General features: G+C 41.0%; 4 protein-coding genes and 1 non-coding gene across 8 annotated transcripts; 3 read left to right on the forward strand and 2 right to left on the reverse strand.

Annotated features, from left to right (window-relative positions):
- The first annotated feature begins 338 nt into the window (after positions 1-338).
- On the forward strand, positions 339-5,299 carry LOC106380828 (TSA1-like protein). Of its 4 annotated transcripts, none has more exons than XM_022687890.2 (27): positions 339-489; positions 565-616; positions 722-763; positions 860-966; positions 1,076-1,145; positions 1,242-1,319; positions 1,402-1,449; positions 1,551-1,616; positions 1,710-1,757; positions 1,839-1,904; positions 1,988-2,035; positions 2,135-2,197; positions 2,269-2,316; positions 2,406-2,474; positions 2,559-2,606; positions 2,698-2,760; positions 2,844-2,891; positions 2,990-3,052; positions 3,141-3,188; positions 3,292-3,360; positions 3,458-3,505; positions 3,640-3,681; positions 3,765-3,848; positions 3,933-3,995; positions 4,076-4,105; positions 4,190-4,293; positions 4,377-5,299. In XM_022687890.2, exons 1-27 carry the CDS (start codon positions 415-417, stop codon positions 5,082-5,084), a joined length of 2,298 nt encoding a protein of 765 aa, XP_022543611.2. In that variant the 5' UTR covers positions 339-414; the 3' UTR covers positions 5,085-5,299. The 4 variants fall into 4 exon arrangements, with proteins under 4 accessions (XP_022543611.2, XP_022543614.2, XP_013676126.2 ...); XM_022687893.2 differs by having other exon boundaries at positions 3,936-3,995; XM_013820672.3 differs by having other exon boundaries at positions 340-489; positions 1,396-1,449.
- Positions 5,300-5,724: 425 nt separating this feature from the next.
- LOC106349746 (nuclear transcription factor Y subunit B-3) lies at positions 5,725-6,787 on the forward strand. Its single transcript, XM_013789722.3, has one exon. The coding sequence runs from the start codon at positions 6,077-6,079 to the stop codon at positions 6,554-6,556; it is 480 nt and encodes a 159-aa protein (XP_013645176.2). The 5' UTR covers positions 5,725-6,076; the 3' UTR covers positions 6,557-6,787.
- A 2,390-nt stretch (positions 6,788-9,177) lies between these two features.
- LOC106349738 (putative pentatricopeptide repeat-containing protein At3g15930) lies at positions 9,178-11,501 on the reverse strand. The gene has a single exon (XM_013789713.3). It carries the CDS (start codon positions 11,254-11,256, stop codon positions 9,328-9,330), a length of 1,929 nt encoding a protein of 642 aa, XP_013645167.2. The 5' UTR covers positions 11,257-11,501; the 3' UTR covers positions 9,178-9,327.
- Positions 11,340-11,429, reverse strand: LOC125579403. Its single transcript, XR_007317425.1, has one exon. It is a non-coding gene; the product is annotated as a small nucleolar RNA snoR121 (small nucleolar RNA).
- Positions 11,502-12,551: 1,050 nt separating the features above from the next.
- LOC106349710 (PX domain-containing protein EREX) lies at positions 12,552-20,671 on the forward strand. The gene is made up of 9 exons (XM_048739063.1): positions 12,552-12,627; positions 18,117-18,139; positions 18,325-18,411; positions 18,476-18,594; positions 18,791-19,335; positions 19,414-19,578; positions 19,649-19,891; positions 19,981-20,199; positions 20,288-20,671. The coding sequence occupies exons 4-9, from the start codon at positions 18,510-18,512 to the stop codon at positions 20,549-20,551; spliced, it is 1,521 nt and encodes a 506-aa protein (XP_048595020.1). The 5' UTR covers positions 12,552-12,627; positions 18,117-18,139; positions 18,325-18,411; positions 18,476-18,509; the 3' UTR covers positions 20,552-20,671.

The raw sequence follows: 20,671 nt of genomic DNA on the forward strand, positions 1-20,671 counted from the left end.
AACTCTATGATGTGCGTTACGTTCTAAAAATTTTCTACGGTGTTTTTCCAGTTGAACCAACGGCACTTGATTCAAAATTTAAACATTTAGCTTATTATTCCAAAAAAAGTTCATTAAAAATTTGTTAAACATATTCAAAGAAAATAATGTTAGCCTAAGATAAAACCGTGATTGATACAGAGTGGATATTGGATAAGCATAATTGCATGAAGGTTTTACAGAGTCACAAAGAGCGGTGACTTGTAAGCAGTAGGAACGTGGAATATATAAAAAAATAACGCCACGTGAATTTATATTATTAAATTAGAGAACCACGTTGAGTTGTTAATTTGGGTTTTATTTAAAGTCTTGTTATGTGTTTTCTCAAGCTTCAACACAGTGTATCTCTTGATCTTTGCGATAACAACTTACGCCATGGGAACAAAGTTCTTAGCTCTGATTTTGTCTCTCTGTCTTGTTCTCTCAAGCTTCTATGAAGTTTCTTGCCAGGTACGCCATACACAAAACACTATTTCTCTAAAACCATATGAATTGATTTCAAACGCATTGACTTTTGCTGTGTAGGATGAAGGAACTACAGGTTTGAATTTAGATCTAATCGACCGTGAATACCAAGGTAATCTTACGATAAATTGTCTGAAGAAGCTCATAGTTTTTGCTAGGTCATAACAAGGAAATGATATTTTTTTTTGAACTAATAGGAAATGATATATGGTTGCAGATAATGTCAAGTCTCTCCAAGGCAACGAAGGAGAAGATCAATGTAAGACCTCTCTCTCTCTTGTTTCTTTTTCTGCAAATAAATTACTGTCTATGACTAAGACAATTAATCTCTTTGTTGTGTATGTAATCTCATCAGCTGGTGGTCAGAAAAACAGTACAGTGACGGTTAATAAGACTATTTCTCTGTCTCTATCAGAAGAATCAGCGGAAACTCTTAAAGATTCTGCTGATACCTCGTCTCAGGTAGCTTGCTAGGGTTTGGATTTGGTTTAGGATGACTAAGATCTAAAGATTGCTGCAAAGTAGTGCGACTCTTGATTAATATCTGGTTTCTTGTGATTTGGATCTATAGTTAGGAGCTGTTACTGATGAAGTCGTTACACCTTCCAGTATGTTGGACCATATCGAACTTGAGTTCCAAGGCAAGTCAAGAACTGTTTTGATCTGTTTTTCTCAAAAGTTGATTATGTTTGGATCAAAGTCTTGACATGAATGGTTTGTTTGTTTCTTAATAACAGCACATATCGATGAACTTAAGAAGGCTGGATCTGATGGTATCAACAAAGTTGATGAATCTAAGGATGATGAAGAACTAGGTTAGAAAAAAAAAATCTCCACATTCATATAGTGTACTCTTTTACTAAATAAGTGTTAACTATGCTGCCTTTGTAGTTTTAGCTGCTCAGAGGAAGAAAATGATGGAGGAGATTGAACGCGAGTTTGAAGGTACTTTTAGATGTTTCTGTCTAACTTCACATTAGTTCTTGATAGATTCATACTGACTTTTGGTTTATGTCTTTGTTTCATTACCTCATAATTACTTACAGCTGCTGTAGCTGGATTTGAAAAACTCAAGATTGATGGTTCCACTCAAGGATTAGATGATGAACAATGTAAAACACACACATTCTTCTTCTAGTACTTGTTACCAATCATTTGGTTCTTCTTCTATATTCTAATTCCAAGTTTATATTCTTGTGTTACAGCTGCAATGAGACAAAGCATGCTTGACGAGATTGAACGTGATTTTGAAGGTATTTTTAACATTAAAAATAGAATACTTGTTTAATTAAGTACTTAGTTAACTAATAATTAGTTTCATTTCCAACTTGAAGCTGCTACAAAAGGTCTTGAACAACTAAAGGCTGATGATTTAACTGGTGTCAACGATGCAGAACATGGTAAACAAAACTCTCTCTCATTGTTACTTTGTTTGATGCAATGTCTTTTATTTACTGAGTCAGGCTTTGTGTGTTTGTTATAGCTGCAAAGAGACAGAAGATGCTGGAAGAGATCGAAAGAGAGTTTGAAGGTATCTTAATACTTAACCATAACTAGTGCTTTGTTAGATCACTTCATTTTACCTTTACAAAACCATCTTAGACTCTTTTTTTATCCTCTGTGTTTTCAGAAGCTACAAAAGGTCTTGAAGAACTAAGGCATTCCACTTCAAGCACAGATGATGAATCACACTGTAATATTTGCTCTCACTCTATTCTCATATTTAACTAGAGGACTCATAGATCTCATTTGTCTTCTTATTAGCTGCAACTAGAACAAGCATGCTAGATGAGATTGAGCGTGAGTTTGAAGGTATCTTGACATACTCCTAATTGGTTCACATTCTTTGTGGTGAGACTTTTTAGATTAACGATTATGTTTACATCTTCTTCTACTTGCAGCTGCTACAAGTGGTCTTAAACAGCTAAAGATTAATGCTCACACTGTCCAAGATGATGACGAAGAACAAGGTAAGAAACTCTCATCTCTACTTTGATACCTTCTTGTCCCTAATTCAGTTTTCTGAGGTACATATATGTTATGTCTTCTTACAGCTGCCAGGAGACAGAGTATGCTAGATGCAATTGAACGTGAGTTTGAAGGTAATGTGACTTAATATCATCACATGCATAGAGAATCTTTAACTCTTTCTTGGTTTCAAGAAGTTCTTAAAGAGTGTTTCCTCTCTTGCAGCTGTTACCGATAGCTTTAAACAGCTTGATGACCTTGCCGATAACAAAGATGAAGGAGACCAGTGTAAGATATTATCACCATTTAACCTTTTAGCAGTTCCTTTACCTTTCTTGGAGGTTTAGTCTCATGCATGTCTTTGTTATCAGCTGCAAAGAGGCAAAGTATGTTGGATGAGATTGAGCGTGAATTTGAAGGTACTTTCATAATAGTCTTTATCCATGTTAATAAGCTCTTGTACTTCTTAGATCAAATTTTGAATCATTTTCTCTGTTTTACCACAACTAATTTGCAGCTGCTACAAGTAGTCTTAAGAAACTAAACCTTGAAGACTCCACTGAAGGAGATAGTGAAGAAAGTAATGACTTGTTCTAACTACTTTTTTTTCTGATATCACTTTGCATCTTCCATAGTATTCTGAAGAATGGTTTTATGTTTTGTTATAGATGCAAGGAGAAATAGCATGCTTGAAGCTATCGAACGCGAGTTTGAAGGTTACTTTCACATAACATTGAACTTCTTTTATTGCTGAATATTAGTCCTTCAAAACATATCAGTTAGATAAGTTAAATTATGTTTTTATGTTCTTACCTGTAGCTGCTACAAAAGGTCTTGGAGAGAGAAAGGCTAGTGATTCAACCGAAAGCAAAGATCATGATGAACACTGTAAGAAAATTCTTCCCTTACAACTGTATAAAACTATGTTCCAAATTTGTTTATAATGTATACTGAATCAGATTATTGTTTCCATGTTTTGTTACAGCGGCAAGTAGAAAAAGTATGCTTGATGCTATTGAACGCGAGTTTGAAGGTACTTCAACACATAACTCTCTCTAAAATTGAAGACAACTTGGTGCAATAAGTCTTGACAAAGTATATGAATCCAAATCAGAATGTTATAGAAAGAGTTTTCTTATATTTTTTTTTCATGTTCCAATGTTTCAGTTGCGACTAAGGGCCATTTAGAAAAGACTTACAAAGAATATGGTAATAAGAGTTTGATATCTTTCTTCTTCTCAAAGCCTAACTGAAATAAACTTTAAACTTTTTGTCTCTTTTTTTGTTAACAGTTGAAACTCAGAGAAGCAGCATGTTGGAAGAAATCGAACGCGAATATGAAGCAGCTGCAAGTGCAAAGGCTTCTGGAAAATACTGTAAGAAACCACTTCTTCTGTTTATGTAATGTTTCCATCTTTGAATACTTTTGTTTAAGACAGCTCTTACACTTGTTGTCACAGCAGCTGCAAAGAATACACAAACCATAAGTAGTACAGTTCAGAAAACTTCTGGTGGATCCAACTGTAAGTACTACAAAGATTCTCACAAACACATTTCTCTAAAATTAACTTGATCTCAATGTTCATATGTTTATTCTCTACAGCTGGCTTTAGCGGTCTTCTAAAGTCTACAGGTTAGCTTTGAATCTTTTCTAAACCAAAGAAACACACAAGAGAGCTATTTTAAATTTTTTTCTCTCTGTTTGTGTTTCTTGCAGATGGTGTGTGTGGTTGTTTTAACAAAGGCAAAGATGGTATTAAGATTGACACAGATTGTTCAATTAACATAGGGGAGATACTCGCTGAAGAATCAAACTTCCAGGTTTGTTATCTATATTTTTCTTTGAAACAACAATGGTAGGACTCTAATATCTAAATCAGTTTCTTGATTTTGTGCTTTGGTAGGGATCAGAGAGCTCTAGCCTCACCACTTCACTGAACAATCTCTTTCACACCCATAGACAAGAAGCAACCACAAAGGTAGGCAAAGTCCTTGGCTCATCTTCATCAGTTGCTTCCACCGCAAGCGAATCATCAGCTACATCGGAGAACATAGACAGCTTAAAGGAAACCCTAAAGAAGCTACGCGGTCTAAGCGCACGTGACCTTGTAAACCATCCCAACTTCGACGAGATTATAGAAGCCGGTACGCGTTACGAGGTACTCAGCTCAGCTTCAATAGGTTACATCTCTTTGCTAGCCAAATACAAAACCGTCATTAAAGAAGGACTCGAGGCTTCACAGAGAGTCCACCTCGCTCAAACACGGGCCAAGCTTCTCAAAGAAACCGCCATGGAGAAGCAGAGAGCCGTGGACGCCGAGTTCGCATTCGCCAAGACACTTGCTCAGGGAGGAGACGCGTTGTCTATCAAAATCTTTGCGATCAAGAAACTGTTGGTTAAGCTTGAAGCAGAGAAAGTGAACGTTGATCTTAAGTTTAAGTCTACGGAGACCAATCTAGCACGGCTTCTTAAGGAGGCTTCTCAGGCTTACGAAGAGTATCATGTGGCTGTTCGCAAGGCGAAAGACGAGCAAGCCGCTGAGGAGTTCGCTCTTGAGACGACCAAGAGAGCTGAACATATTTGGGTTGAGTTTCTTAGTTCGCTTAATTGAACTAATGAGGTTCTTGATTGTGGTTAAGACATGTCTTCAACTAGTTGTGGTTCTTGTCTTTTTTTTCTTGGTCTTGTTTTGTTACAGACTTTGTTTGTTGGTTGTATCAGGAGAGAGAGGCTAAGCATTTTCAAAGATAAACAGTGAATTTGTGAGAGATTTGTGATCACAAATTATGTTTTAGTCCTCTAATAAAACTTCTATTATCAATTTTAGTTGATTAGAGCATATTATGGGTGAGTATTTCAAAAAATGTGTTTCTCAATATTAAAATAGTCATTTTTAAAACAATTCAATTATATGATTAAATTTTATATATTATAAAATAGCAGTGTCAATAAAAAATAACAAGTAGTTAGAAAAAATTCACCATTTTCTGAATTGTTTCAAAAGAGTATTCTCAACTTCTACTCTCATTTCTTCTTACTTTGTATTTGTTTATTATAATTATTGTATAAAAAACATTGTGAAAATTTATTCATAATGATGTTCTTATGCTATATAACTGCATATCATAATTGTTTTTTTTTTTAATATTCTTGTTATTTGACTCATTTCATATATAGTAGATGCAGATGTTATTAACAAATTGTATATGTCACAATTAGAAAGATACGAGAGTTAAGGGGGCAAAATCATAAAACTAAATTCTTTTTTTTATACCTGAAATTTATTAATTTTTAGTAGTAAATAAATCACACCTACTAACTGGAGATTAGTGAACAACATTAGCAACGCACCAAAAATATTATGGAGATAAGGTAAGGATCAGCCACATTCTCCACTTTGTAATTAGAACCAACCATATTCTACCACGTGGTGGATTCCGCACCGCTAAGATCTCAAATCTCTATTGCCACGTGTAATTAAACTTATCGTTAGAACGAACGAACGAACAATAACATCTTACGTGTCATCACGATCCGATCATTATCCTCTCGATCCAACGGACCCAAACAAACTCTCTCTCTCGCCGCGACCTCCGGTTTACGATGGCGGATTCCGATAACGATTCAGGCGGTCACAAGGACGGAGGCGGCGCGTCGTCGCGCGAGCAGGACAGGTTTCTCCCGATCGCCAACGTGAGCCGGATCATGAAGAAGGCGCTCCCGGCGAACGCGAAGATCTCAAAGGACGCGAAGGAGACGGTGCAGGAGTGCGTGTCGGAGTTCATAAGCTTCGTCACGGGGGAGGCGTCGGACAAGTGCCAGAGAGAGAAGAGGAAGACGATCAACGGCGACGATCTTCTCTGGGCGATGACGACGCTGGGGTTCGAGGATTACGTGGAGCCGTTGAAGGTTTACCTTCAGAAGTACAGAGAGGTGGAAGGCGAGAGGATGACCCCAGGAGGAGGGAGGCAGGGCGATAAAGAGGGCGGCGGCGGAAGTGGAGGAGGGATGTACGGTGGGGTTGTTACGATGGGGCATCATCATCATCAAGGACACGTGTACGGTGGGAGTGGGATGAATTAGAATATCAGCCAACCTCTGACTATTATATGTGCTGACTCAAAGCTTTAGATTCACTATATGCAATGTAAATGTCTTGTGTTTCTCCTTTGTGTTCTGACTCTGCTTTTGGGTTGATTCTTCTCTATTTTTAGATCAGAGTCATTCATGTTGTAACAAGTGTGTGTTTGTTCCTTAGACGATTCCATATTATGTATAAATTATTTGCATAAAGAGTTTTTCATTTTGCCTGCTCTCAGAGAGATAAAAATGATGAAGAAAAGCTGATCCATGTACTCTCATTAGAAGCTGCTGCTGCTGTTGTTGTGTGTTCTTGCAGATGGTTTATGTGGCTGTTTTGACCTGGCGTAAGTATTAGAGGAGATGCTCGCTGAAACATCCCAGATTTGTAAAGTGGAGGTCTCTTACTTCTGATACACGATCTCAGTTTCTTGACTTTGTTACATCTTTTGAATTTTGGTTTTTGTTGGAGCTCAGAGAGCTCTAACCTTAAAACAATCAGGGCCGGCTCAAAAAATAGTGGGACCCTGTGCTATTTTTTTTTTAATTTAGTGAACTTGAAGTTAAAAGTTCAATCCATGTAAAAACTAAAAAAATTAGGGTTCTATTGAGTAAAGAAACATTGACTAAATTTGTAATAACAAAAATTTTAGGGCCTTAAAAAGTAAAGAAATTTTGACTACAAATGTGGGGCCCTGTGCTGTTGCACTCTGTGCACTCCCCTAGAGCCGGTACTGAAAACAATCACTGTTCAATCTTGTTCAGGCGCGATAGAAAAGGTGGTAGCCACAGTCACTGGCTATGGCTAATAAGTATCATCAGTGAATTGTACCACAAGCGACCATCGACAGCATAGAGAGCTCGAAGCTACATGTACTCATAAACCCATCTACAAGGCTACAACTAGGTAGCAAAGGACGTGAAAAAGATTGAGAAGATGCAACACATATACAAGAGATTTGTGGATCAGGTTATACAAATCCTCTCATATCTTATGTAAGTCCATGCTTATTCTCTGAAATTTTTGCAATTCAAATTTTTACTCAATTCTTTTGTTTGGAATTTGTATTCTGAGAACCTTTCTTAGTCGGCTCCTTTTGAAGGCATTACAAAACTCTATTGTATCATAAGAATCATGTTGGAGATATCTGGTTCTGAGTTCCAGGCTTCTGTGCAAGATCAAAACTAAATGATGTCTGTGTACAGGTGAGTGTCCACTGTCCAGTATTTTTCCAAAAGCCTACAACAGTTCATTGCCATGCGATTCCTTCCCAGAGTGCTGGTCTAAGGCTGCTGATCTTCGCCAATTGTTTGTTTCCGGGGGACTCAGCCAACATATAATTTTATGAATCTCCTATGTAGGCTTCACAAACATGATCCAGGGCCCCAGTTAACGTATTAACTGAACCATGTCCTGCCTTTTATCCACAGCATTAGCAACATGATTGACAGTGACAATCTATGGATATGTTCATCATCTCAGGGCTCTCTATAATCTTACTCAGCCTGGAACAATAGTTCAGAAGGTAAGTACCCTGCAAACGTCGTTCCATGTAAACTTTTAGTGTACAAAATCTGATCAACTTATTTGGAATATGTTATGATTTATATAATATTTTATCTATAAACATTAAGGTTTATATAATAAATTTGGAAAATAGTTTTCTTTAATAAGAATTCAACTTAATAGTTATAAGATTTAAATTAGATGCAATGTTTAAGTGTATGAATTTCAAATTATTAAAGGCATTAACACATTAATAATATGTCAATGCAAATGAAACCCTGAAAACAAAAACAAAATTTAGAGAAAAAATGAGTAATTTTCAGTGACCAACTTTCAAACAAAAATATTAAAAAGAAAATAACAATTATCAGCTGAAACAATCGGGAAATAGTCTTTAGCATAGTTACAAAGAAGTTAACTAAAGGCAAAATTATGCACTAAACCTCTCAACAACAATGATGTGAGTTGTATCTTAACAATAACATTTACTTGATAATCATATGAATATATTACTTTCTAAATGATTGAAAATAACATGGGTTCTATTACAATAAAATAACAAACTAATTTTAGATATAGTTTTTTAATCCATTTTTAATATATTTTTGAACTTTTGTTAGGGAATTTTTAGTTTCAGTAGTGAACTTCAAAAATAGCAAACATAATTTTCAATTCCTAGTGAATTAAGAACCTACTTCAATATGTTAATACAGTGCAAATGATAATGACTTTTTACTAAAGACATTATATAAAAAATCTGCTATGTGCGGATTCAAATTTAGGTCTCTTTAATGATCCACGGAAGTCTTGACCACCCAACCACATACTGGTTGACATGTCATATATAAGAAAGAAAGAGGATCCATAGTAAGGGGGTCAACTAAGTCACTTGTGTTCTGTTAACATTGAATAAATCCCGCCTAAGAAGAGCTAAGCTACTAAGAAAATGATCAAATAAGAAAAAGGAAGCAATGGAGCTCAATTTGAAGACATTCCGGCTCTCGGCGGTCTGTTACTGCTCTCTGCAACGTCAGTCTCTGAGGGTTTGCTTTCGTCTTCTGGTTCCAAACCAAGGTTTGATTTTAACATTACATTGACAAAACCATTCGAAAGTTTAATATTTTCAAAAGTTTTATTTTTCTGTTAGATAAATTCTTATATTTAGTTTCCCAAAGATTAGTCTCAAATTGAACCATGTCCTGTCTCTTGTCTACAGCATTAATAACAACCTATGGATATGTTCATCATCTCAGGGCTCTCTATAATCTTACCCAGCCTCGAACAACAATTCACTAGGCAAGTACCTTGCAAACGTCAACTCTTGAGCTAACTCTTCTAGTTTCCTGTAAATCTCTTCTGATTGAAGATGTGACTTGTCTCTACAAACAAACTCGTAAGTAACACCGTTGACGTCAATCAAACTACACCCTGGTATCTTCTTGGTTGCTACGTCCACCATCTTTCTTCTCACTTCTCGCAAATCCTCCCATCTCTCGCAAGCTGCATATATATTACATAACAAAGCATAAACAGCTCCATTATCAGGCTCCAGCTCGATAATCTTCTTAGCTGCCAACTCAGCCATTGATTCATCGTTATGAAGTCTAGAAGCACCGAGTAGAGCTCCCCACACAATCGAGTTTGGATTCATTGGCATGTTCTTTATCACCTCATACGCTTCCTTGACCATCCCAGCTCTACCAAGCAGGTCAACCATACACCCATAATGTGCTAAACTCGGCTCAATCCTATGGTCCCCTCTCATCTTGGAGAAAATGTTCTTTGCTTGCTCTATCATACCACTATGGTTACAAGCAGAGAGCACGCCGAGGTACGTAATCTCATCTGGTTGTATCGACATGTCTTGCATTTGAAAGAAAACTTTAATGGCATCTTCACCTTGTCCATTGTTGGCAAGACCGACAACCATGGCTGTCCAAGTGAACTTGTCTCTCCGGCGCATCTCATGGAAAACTTTCTGTGCTTTCTCAGCACACCCACATTTGAAGTACATATCGATCAAAGCGTTCCCTACAACAACATCGTTCTTGATCTTGTTTTTGTCTATGTACGTCTTAACCCATTCACCTATCTCCAAGGCACCCAGATGAGCACAAGCTGTGAGAACACTGACCATGGTGAACTCATCCGGTATCATCCCTGCATTTTGCATCTCACGGAAAAGATCCAGAGATTCGTTAAAGCAATCAGCTCGAAGGTAACCATCGATCATGATAGTCCAAGAGATTCTATCTCTCACCGGCATATCATCAAAGTACGTCCTTGCAAGATCTAGATTCCCTATGTCGACAAACCCTTTAACAATACATGTCCAAGAAATCACATCCCTACTCTTCATACTATTGAAAATCCTCACCGCTATATCCATTTCCCCACAAGCAGCATATGCATTGACCAGAGCATTCACCAGCTTCAAACGAGGCTCTCTCGTACACCCACTAACATATCCATGAACCCTTTTACAGAGATCCTTATCCCTAACCTTAGAGCAAGCAGAGAGAACCTGAAGCAAGGTAACAGAAGTTGGAATAACCAGTTTCCTCTCCATCTCCGCGAAAAGTCTCAAACTTTCTTCATAATGTTTCATCCTATTACACCCAGAGATCATCAAGTTCCAAGAAAAAACATCATCTTTCCTCCCCCTGTCGAAAACTCCACGAGCCATATCCATCAACCCACACAACGAGTACATTTGCACAAGCCCATTCTGCACATAAATGTTACAACCTAATCCGAGTTTCACAACATGGCAATGCAGCTTCTTACCACAAGCATCATCCTTAAGACCGTTGAGCAAAAACGGAAACGTGTGTCCATCAGGAGTCACACCTTCCTTCAACATATTCAAATACAATCTAACTCCTTCATTGGCGCAACCCACTCTGGAAAAACCCTTGATCATATTGTTCCACACAACCACGTCTGGTTCAGGCATTTTCGCGAACAGCTTATAGGCATAACCCATGTCGCCATTTAAGCGACTACACCAGAAGAGTAGAAGCTTGTTTTGGATTGTTGGGTTTGGTTGTAGACCTCGAATGATGATTTGGGAGTGTAGTTGCTTGAACTGGTCCGTTGTTTTGCAGTCTGAGAGGATTGAGATGAATTGATAGTAGTCATTGAAGAGGACCTTAAAAATCGATGCTTTAGGGTTAACATGATTTCGAAGAAGCATCTCGATAACATCATCAAGCAGAATCAAGAGTGTTAATATATTCACATTTTTTATTTAAATAAAAAAAAAAGTTGGTAATGATGAGCTCGGACGGCACTTGCTATCGTCACGGTTAGTCAGGACGACAGCGACGGACTAAGCCGTCACTTTTAATTGTTCTTATCTTCACAGCTCGAACTCGGGTCGTTACCCAAAGTTCATATACCAGTCAACCACTCGGCGAGAGTGACCTTTTGTGTAAACTTCTATCATATATTTTACTTAAATGAAGGAAGCAAAACGCATCGTATTGACTCGGTGGGTGGCAAGAACAAAGTGAAAAATCTGAAGAGAAGAGGAATCAATCAAGAGAGAGAGTAATAAGTAAAGGGAGAAGATGAATCTCTACGCGGACGATCTCTCTCTACTCGATTACAACTACAACGTCTCCGGTCCCTTCGGCGAGCCGTTCTCTCACCGTTTCCTCTCTCCTGGTCCTTACTTCCACGGCGAGGACGACGATTACCGCCGCAGTATCAACCATAGTCTCGGCGGAGCTTACGGCGGAGAATCGAATAAAGATTCGAGGGTATCTAAAAAACATCGCCATGACGGGAAGTCTCCGTTGCCTCTGGGGATGGATTGGAGCGCTCCTCCTCGTCAATGGGTATGCTTTGCCTGCAATGTTTGAATTGATTGCGTTTGAACTTAGGCTCTTCCTTACTGAACTCTTGAACTGTTTGGAGCTAGATTTGTAGTTGGTGTCTTCAGGACAATGGATAAGTATTGTCCTTTCTTCTGTTGAATAGGTTCATGACATAAGAGATTCTGTTAGCCTTTTGTAATGTCGAGGATGTATTTCATATAGAAAAGATGTCAGCTTGGTTTAACTTGAAATTAACAAACATTCTAAAATAAAAGGTTTCTCTTTTGATAATGAAAGCATAGGTCTTTCTTCTTTCATGTCATTTTTGACGATTTTTTGTTGTTAACTATATAGGAAGGACGGAACACTGTTTGGCCACATGATCCTCGAACTGGTTGGAGTTACTGTGTCACTGTCCCCTCTTGGGTTGACCTTCCCAAATCAACTGTTTCTGATCCTGGCGTGGTCTGTATTACTCTTTACACATAGCTCTCATTCTCTTGTACTAATCTGTTTTCATTCTATTCATAGTCTGTATGAATGTGTTGCTAGTTTTAATGCTTTCCTTCAACGTTCTCAGTCTTCTATTCCCTTTAGAACTAGAATCACATAGTTTTCTTTCCTATGTATTAGAGTTTTCTTAAACTTATACTTTCGTCGTCCTTATCAGTTTTATAGAGTGCAAGTGGCGATACAATCTCCCGAGGGAATCACCTCCACTAGGCTTATACTTCGAAGATTCAATGATTTTGATACGTACGACGCAAGGCACCCACCTATCTTGTACCAGTACAGAAGGAGGGCCCATAAGAAGTGAGAGAAGAGAAGTACTTTTGGCCCAGGAGTGTTGGAATTCCGTGGGCATTGCGTAGAAGAATAAAGGAATAACGTTGTGCTGACTCACCGACATGACATGTGCGTTTGTCTGTCACGGAGGTCACTTGACGGCGTCAGTAACAACCTTGGATCGGGTATAAGAAGTGAGAGAGGAGTAAGAGTATCTTTTATCGATTGTTTTGTCAAGTAGTTCATGAAGGAGAGGAGAGACTCCAAAGAAAAACTCATTGTATTTCACGTTTCTATCTATAAAACCTTGGGATTTCCCTTAAACTTGTCTTTTTTACAAGTTTGATACATCCAAACTGTATCAAATTGGTATCAGAGCCTTCGATCGTTGGGAAAATGCCACCAAAAAAAGATTCAGAGGTTACTTTGGAGCAGCTGCAGCAGCAAATGAGTCGGATCTCGCTCATCGAGCAGGAGGTGACTCGCTTGGGACCGTTGGAGCAGTCGTTGTCTGTGATGCAACAACAAATCGCGGTCATGTACGGTAGCTGGGAACGCGATCAAAAAGAGAAGAACGACGCGATCCTTAAGGCGAGAGAGCGTGAGAAGGGCAAAGCTCATCAGACGGAAGGCTCCACCTCAGATCCAACGACTGGGAGCAAGGTCGATTTTGACGGTGAACGACGTAACACAATGACGCCGTCACCGTTCCAGGTGTACGACGAGGGTTTTTACGGTCGTGGGTTTCACGGACATGGAGCTGGTCCGTACGAGGAGCAACGTCCATGGCGTCACCCGCAGTTAACCAGACGGTTGGAGCTTCCGACGTTCGATGGAACGGAAGCGGAGAACTGGGTGATTCGCGTGGAAGAGTACTTCGATTTGGGGGAACTCTCAGAGGCGGACAAGCTTCGCGCGGTCCGGGTGTGTTTCACCGGTGATGCCTTGATGTGGTACCGGTGGGAACGTGGGAGAAACCCATTTCGTAGCTGGGCCCAACTGAAATACCGTGTTCTGGAGCAATACTTCACCGTCAACTGCCAAACGCCGGGAGAGAGGTTGCTGAAGATTCAACAAGAAGGAACGGTTCACGAGTTCAACCGCGACTTTATGAGTTTGGCCTCTAACGCAGCCGATGTTCCTGATCACGTTTTGGAGATGGCCTACTCCAATGGGTTAAACTCTAAGCTCCGTGCAGGACTCAAGCTGTTTGAACCTCGAAACCTGGAGCAGATGATGCGTATGGCAAAGAAGGTGGAGGAGTGGCAAAACGAGGACAACACGGTGGCGAACCGGTCGTCCAAGCCCACCTCTGGGGGCCAACAAAACTCAGCCAAGCCCAGTAACAACACGCAGATCCAGGCCCAAACTCAAGTCCGGCCCAAGACCCAAACAACGGCCGCGACCGCAACGCCGAAGGGTACGGGGATGAGGACTCCGAATTCTCATGGGCGGCTGAAGCCACCGTTCCGAAGGCTCACGCCGACGGAAGTCGAGAAGTGGAAGGCTGAAGGTCTCTGTTTCAAATGCGATGAGAAATTCCACCCTAATCACCCGTGTGCACAGGCACAGGTGACTGTTCTCGTGCTGCACGCGAATGGAGTGGAGGAGGAGTTGCTCGACGAGCCTTGCGAGTTGGAGGAGGAGGAAGAAACTGTCGAGGTGATGGTAGCTGAGGTATCAATCAACTCGGTGGTGGGTCTTACGTCTCCTCAAACGATGAAGCTGAAGGGAAAGATCGGCACCACGGAGGTGGTGGTTCTTATTGATAGCGGCGCTACACATAACTTCCTCTCCGAGAAAATGATCGAGCAATTGGGGCTGAAGGCGAGTTCAACAGAGAGGTATGGAGTGTTAGTGGCTGGTGGGGTGAAGGTGCATGGAAAGGGGGTTCTTCGAGACATTGAGTTGAAGCTTCCTTCTTGCACGATACAGACCAGCTTCCTACCACTGGAGTTGGGGATTGCGGATGTCATTCTCGGAGTTCAGTGGCTCGATACTTTGGGGGATATGCTTGTGAATTGGAAAACACAGAGGATGAAGATCTGGCTGAACGAGGAATGGGTTACTATTCAAGGAGATTTGAGTTTACATTCAGCTCAGGTTTCTTTGAAATCGTTATGGAGGGCAATGGGTAAGGAGGAAGAAGGATTCTTGGTCGAATACGGAGGACTGCAACGTGATGCAGTAACGCTTCCCATTACGACTCATGGAGGGTGGGAGCAACTTCTCACACAGTTTGCGTCTGTCTTTGAAGAGCCTGTGGAGTTACCGCCATCTAGGGGTAAAGAGCACGGCATCACTCTCGAGTCAGGAGCGCGACCCGTTAGTGTACGGCCATTTCGCTATCCACAGATACAAAAAGCGGAAATTGAGAAGCAAATTGCTTCAATGTTAGCCGCTGGGATCATTCAAGAAAGTGGCAGCCCGTTTTCAAGTCCGGTTCTGTTGGTTAAGAAGAAAGATGGGAGCTGGAGGTTCTGCGTAGATTACAGAGCTCTCAACCGGGTAACTGTGGCTGACAAATACCCAATACCCATGATTGATCAGTTACTCGATGAACTTCATGGGGCTCAGGTGTTTTCGAAGCTGGATTTACGTTCAGGGTATCACCAGATCTTAGTCAAACGGGAAGATGTCCCGAAGACAGCATTCCGTACTCATGATGGCCATTACGAGTTCCTAGTAATGCCATTTGGGCTGTCAAATGCGCCAGCCACATTTCAGTCTTTGATGAATCAGGTGTTCCGACCTTACTTGCGCAAGTTCGTGTTGGTCTTCTTTGATGACATTCTAGTCTATAGCCGCACTCAAGAGGAACACGTGGAACATCTATCTTTGGTCTTGCGCGTCCTAGAAGAGCAGAAGCTGTATGCAAACCGGAAGAAATGTCAGTTTGGGAGTCCACAAGTGGAGTACTTGGGGCATATCATCTCGGGCAAAGGAGTGGCTGTCGACGGGGAGAAAATCAAAGCTATGCTGAAGTGGCCTGTGCCACGGAACGTCAAGGAGTTACGGGGATTTTTGGGTCTCACCGGCTACTACCGAAAATTTGTCAAGGACTATGGTAGCATAGCTCGGCCGTTGACAGTTCAGCTGAGGAAGGAACAGTTTTGTTGGGGGGACGATGCATTGAAGGCTTTTCGTTTCCTCCAAAACGCGATGACCACCGTTCCAGTGCTTGCGATGCCCAACTTTAACGAGACGTTTGTGATTGAATCAGATGCATCGGGGATAGGCTTGGGGGCAGTCCTCATGCAAAACAACCAGCCAATCGCGTACTACAGTCAGGCTCTGACAGAGAGACAGAAGCTCAAGCCAGTTTACGAGAGGGAGCTGATGGCAATCGTTTTTGCTATCCAAAAGTGGCGCCATTATTTGCTTGGGAGAAAATTCTTGGTACGCACTGACCAGAAGAGCCTACGGTTCTTGATGGAACAACGTGAAGTCAATCTCGAGTACCAGAAGTGGTTGACTAAGTTGATGGGATTTGACTTCGACATTGTATACAAACCAGGCTCAGAGAACCGCGCAGCTGATGCATTATCAAGGGTGGTGGGGATAGCAGAGCTATTTGCTGTATCTACTACAAAGGTCTTGCAGTTGGAGGAAATAGCAAGTGAGGTTGACAAGGATGTGGGGTTGCAAAAGCTAGTGGAAGAGTTGAAAAATGACCCGGCAAAGCATCCCGATTTCACAATGGTTCAGGGTCGACTGTTGAGAAAGGGAAAGCTAGTGATACCGCGGACCTCAGCGCTGGTTGGGGTGATCATGGAGGAGTATCACAACGGGAAATCAGGAGGACATGGAGGGGTGGTTAAAACACAGAAACGCATTGCGGAGTTGTTCTTTTGGGAAGGTATGATGACTGATATTAGAAGGTTGGTTGCGGCGTGTTCTGTTTGCCAACGCCAGAAATATTCCACTCTTGCTCCAGGAGGGTTACTCCAGCCACTCCCTGTGCCGGAGCAAGTATGGGAGGACCTGTCAATGGATTTTGTGGAAGGGCTTCCCCGATCACAAGGGAAGAATGCAGTGATGGTTGTTGTCGACAGGCTTACCAAATTCAGTCATTTCGTGGGGTTGAGTCATCCGTTCTCTGCAACAGATGTCGCTTTGGTTTTTATTCAGGAGGTGGTTCGTTTACATGGGTTTCCGCGCACCATTGTCTCTGACAGAGACAAGGTCTTCACAAGCTCCTTCTGGAAGGAGTTGTTCCGTTTGTCAGGGACGCGCCTCTGCTTTAGCACGGCGTATCATCCACAGTCTGACGGACAGACAGAGGTCACGAACAGAAGTATGGAGACATACCTACGTTGCTTCGCCGGCGACAAGCCGAAGACTTGGGCACAATACTTGTCATGGGCAGAGTTTAGTTACAACTCATCATATCACTCAACTCTGCAAATGACCCCGTTCAAAGCTCTGTATGGACGTGATCCGCCGACTTGGGTGAAGTTTGAGAATGGATCAACGAATAATGGAGAATTGGAGAGTCAGCTGCGTGATCGAGATGCGGCCTTGCAGTTGCTCAGGGAGCATTTACATAGGGCGCAGCAGTTGATGAAAGAGAAAGCCGATAAGAGTCGCCGTGAGGTTGCACTAGAGGTTGGGGACTGGGTCTATGTTAAGCTCAGACCTTATCGTCAAAAAACGTTGGCCCGGAGATTGAATGAGAAGTTGTCAGCAAGGTTCTACGGACCGTTTGAGATTGAGGCTAGAGTTGGTTTGGTGGCGTACAAACTGAAGTTACCTGCTGACGCTAAGATTCACCCTACTTTTCACATTTCTCAACTCAAGAAGGCGGTAGGAGAGGTCACAGAGAGTTTTCCGTTACCAGTACAGCTAAGCAGCGAGGGGGAGCTGCTGGTCGAACCAGAGAGGGTGATCTCACAGAGAGTGAATGTCGAGTCGGGACAGAAGGAAGTGTTGATCAAGTGGCATGGTCTTCCCAGTCATGAGTGCACTTGGGAATGGGCCTCGGCCATGATCAAGCGTTTTCCTCACTTTAACCTTGAGGACAAGGTCAGTTTCGAAGGGGATGGAAATGATACGTACGACGCAAGGCACCCACCTATCTTGTACCAGTACAGAAGGAGGGCCCATAAGAAGTGAGAGAAGAGAAGTACTTTTGGCCCAGGAGTGTTGGAATTCCGTGGGCATTGCGTAGAAGAATAAAGGAATAACGTTGTGCTGACTCACCGACATGACATGTGCGTTTGTCTGTCACGGAGGTCACTTGACGGCGTCAGTAACAACCTTGGATCGGGTATAAGAAGTGAGAGAGGAGTAAGAGTATCTTTTATCGATTGTTTTGTCAAGTAGTTCATGAAGGAGAGGAGAGACTCCAAAGAAAAACTCATTGTATTTCACGTTTCTATCTATAAAACCTTGGGATTTCCCTTAAACTTGTCTTTTTTACAAGTTTGATACATCCAAACTGTATCAGATTTCTTGGAGTTATATTCCTCAGTGAGTATTCTTTTTCTTTTACTTCCTCCCTGCCCTTTTCTTAGTTCTGGCTTACTCATTTGTTTCTCTATGGAACGGTTGAAAATCATACAATAAACAACTACGACTTGCTTGCTTGAATATGATATTCATCCATTTTCTTTGGGTTATGGTGTTTTTTTCATCTTAAATTCGTCATTTTCCAGATTAAAAAGGAGTTTGTGAAGAAAAGGTTACCCCTGCCACCACCAAAGAAGAGACTGAGGATGAAAAACGAGACACTTTTGGAAGAAGTAGACATCCATTCTCTCAACTCTAAGATTAGTGACCGCTAAAGAATATTCTCATAATGTTTAGTTTATTGCAGAGGAGGTGCGCTCTGGAAGATTGGATGAATAGGCTTTTGACAGATCTCGATATCTCAAGAAGCGCTCTGATAGCAACGTTCCTTGAGCTAGAAGCTGCTGTCAGGTCTTGTATGTGCTCTTCTTCTTCTTTTTCTCTTGCTAGTGAAAAAATGTAAAGATGAAGTGAAATTGTCTGAACTGTCATCGCTAAATGTTTGTGCAACGTGTTCTATTAAAGAACTTGATGTTGTGATGCTGTCCGAAAGCCTTTCATGTATTGTGCCAATGTACTAATTTGATTCTTGTTTCTTCTCTCTCTCTTCAGATTTCAATGATGAATATCAAGAAAATGAAGATAGCTCTGTTAACAGTCAGTTGCGTCTACCTGACACCAGTTCTGATGCTCCTGGTAGTTCATCAGTTACCATGGATCATCTCAGTGACTCTCCTAATGAGACATCTGATACCTCAACAATGAAACATGACGAAGCTAGTCTCAAAAATATTGCCTCAAGGAATTCAACTTCTGAAGATAATGTGACTGATTGGCATGAACTAATCACAGAATCTGGACTTCTTGATAAGAGTCATTTTACTGATAGAGCTGCAGAAACCGGAGAGGCATCAATATCCCGGGAATCTAACCAAGACTCCATGGAGAGTCATGATGACGCTCATGGAAACAGTTATGGTGCTGATACTGAAACAGGGAAGAATGTGGCTATTGTATTTCAGTCTGAGGAGAGAAGTAAGTTAAAGAGGGTTGTTGATACGTTAGAGCAGAGACTTGAAACAGCAAAAGCTGACACGGAAGATCTTATCTCACGGCTAAATCAGGAGTTAGCTGTTCGACAATTTTTGTCAACTAAGGTGTGCACAGTATCTTGCATACTCTCTGTGATGAATAACAATATGTTGTTGTTTTTATGTTTGGGATTGGTCTCGTAGGTAAAAGATTTAGAGGTTGAGCTTGAAACAACTCGAGAGAGCTGCAAGCAAGGGATGGAGCAAACAGTTCTGAAAGAAAAGGAAAGATTTACTCAAATTCAATGGGATATGGAGGAGCTTCGCAAGCAGTGCATGGAGATGGAATCATTGTTAAACTCTATGAAGGTTTGTGCTTCTCTTAAGTTTATTTCATTTGCATTCAACGATAGATTCTTATCTATGTTTGGCCTTACAGGACGAGAAAGAACATATTGAGACTACAAATGAGTCACTTGTTCAAGAAAACGAAATGTTGCTGCAGCAGATGGATGATCTAAGAGACAAGTTTGAGAATTTGCGTAAAGAGCATGAAGAGCTGGAGGTGAAATCGAAAGCAGAACTTAAGGTCCTTGTCAAAGAAGTCAAGTCTCTGCGGACCACTCAATCAGAATTGAGAGTAGAGCTTAGCCGCACAATGAAAGAAAAGCTGGAGACGGAGGTAAACTAAACATACACTCTTTGCAGGATTTGTGATTCAAGTGTTTCTGTTGCAGTTTGAACTCTTTTAAGTCTTAAGCAATGTTTCAGAGAGTTATTCAACGGGAGAAGGATAGAGAAGAGACTGCGAAAACCGCAAACAAGAAGCTGATGCATGAGTATGATGTTCTACAGAACCGTCTTCAAGAGTGCAATGTCAAGTTCCACATGGAAGATGAGAGTAAATTAGTAATGGAATCATCATCTCCATCCGAAGCGATGGATCTACTAGCAACATCTGATAACCGCATAGGTCTTCTAATTGCTGAGGTAGGCTCAATTAGTTACACTTTGATGAGTTTATGTATGTTTTGAGACACAAACAATAGCGTTGATGTAAATCTTATGTTTGAAACAGACACAGCTTCTTTCAGAAGAAGTGGAAACAACAACAGAAGAACACGGAGGAACAGGTGATGTAGTGAGAAAGATGCTAACAGAGGTTCTGATTGATAATGCGAGATTAAGGAAGCAGGTTAACTCTGTTCTTCGTTGCTCTTTGTCCGGACATGGAGTATCAGTCAGAGAAGCTAGATCAGAACAAGAAGAAGAAGAAGAAGAAGATCAAGAAGGGAGTGTTGATCTGGCAAGTAGTGTTCTAAGCAAGATCCTTGAGAAATGATTTTATTATCAGGTTTCTTTATCTTGTATACTTACTGTAATCAATAAATCATATACATGAGTTCATCGTGTAATACACTTTTTCATTATATATATGAAGTCTTGTGATACACTTTTGTTA

The sequence above is a fragment of the Brassica napus genome, chromosome A1 (genome assembly GCF_020379485.1).
Source record: "Brassica napus cultivar Da-Ae chromosome A1, Da-Ae, whole genome shotgun sequence".
NCBI classification, from domain to species: domain Eukaryota; kingdom Viridiplantae; phylum Streptophyta; class Magnoliopsida; order Brassicales; family Brassicaceae; genus Brassica; species Brassica napus.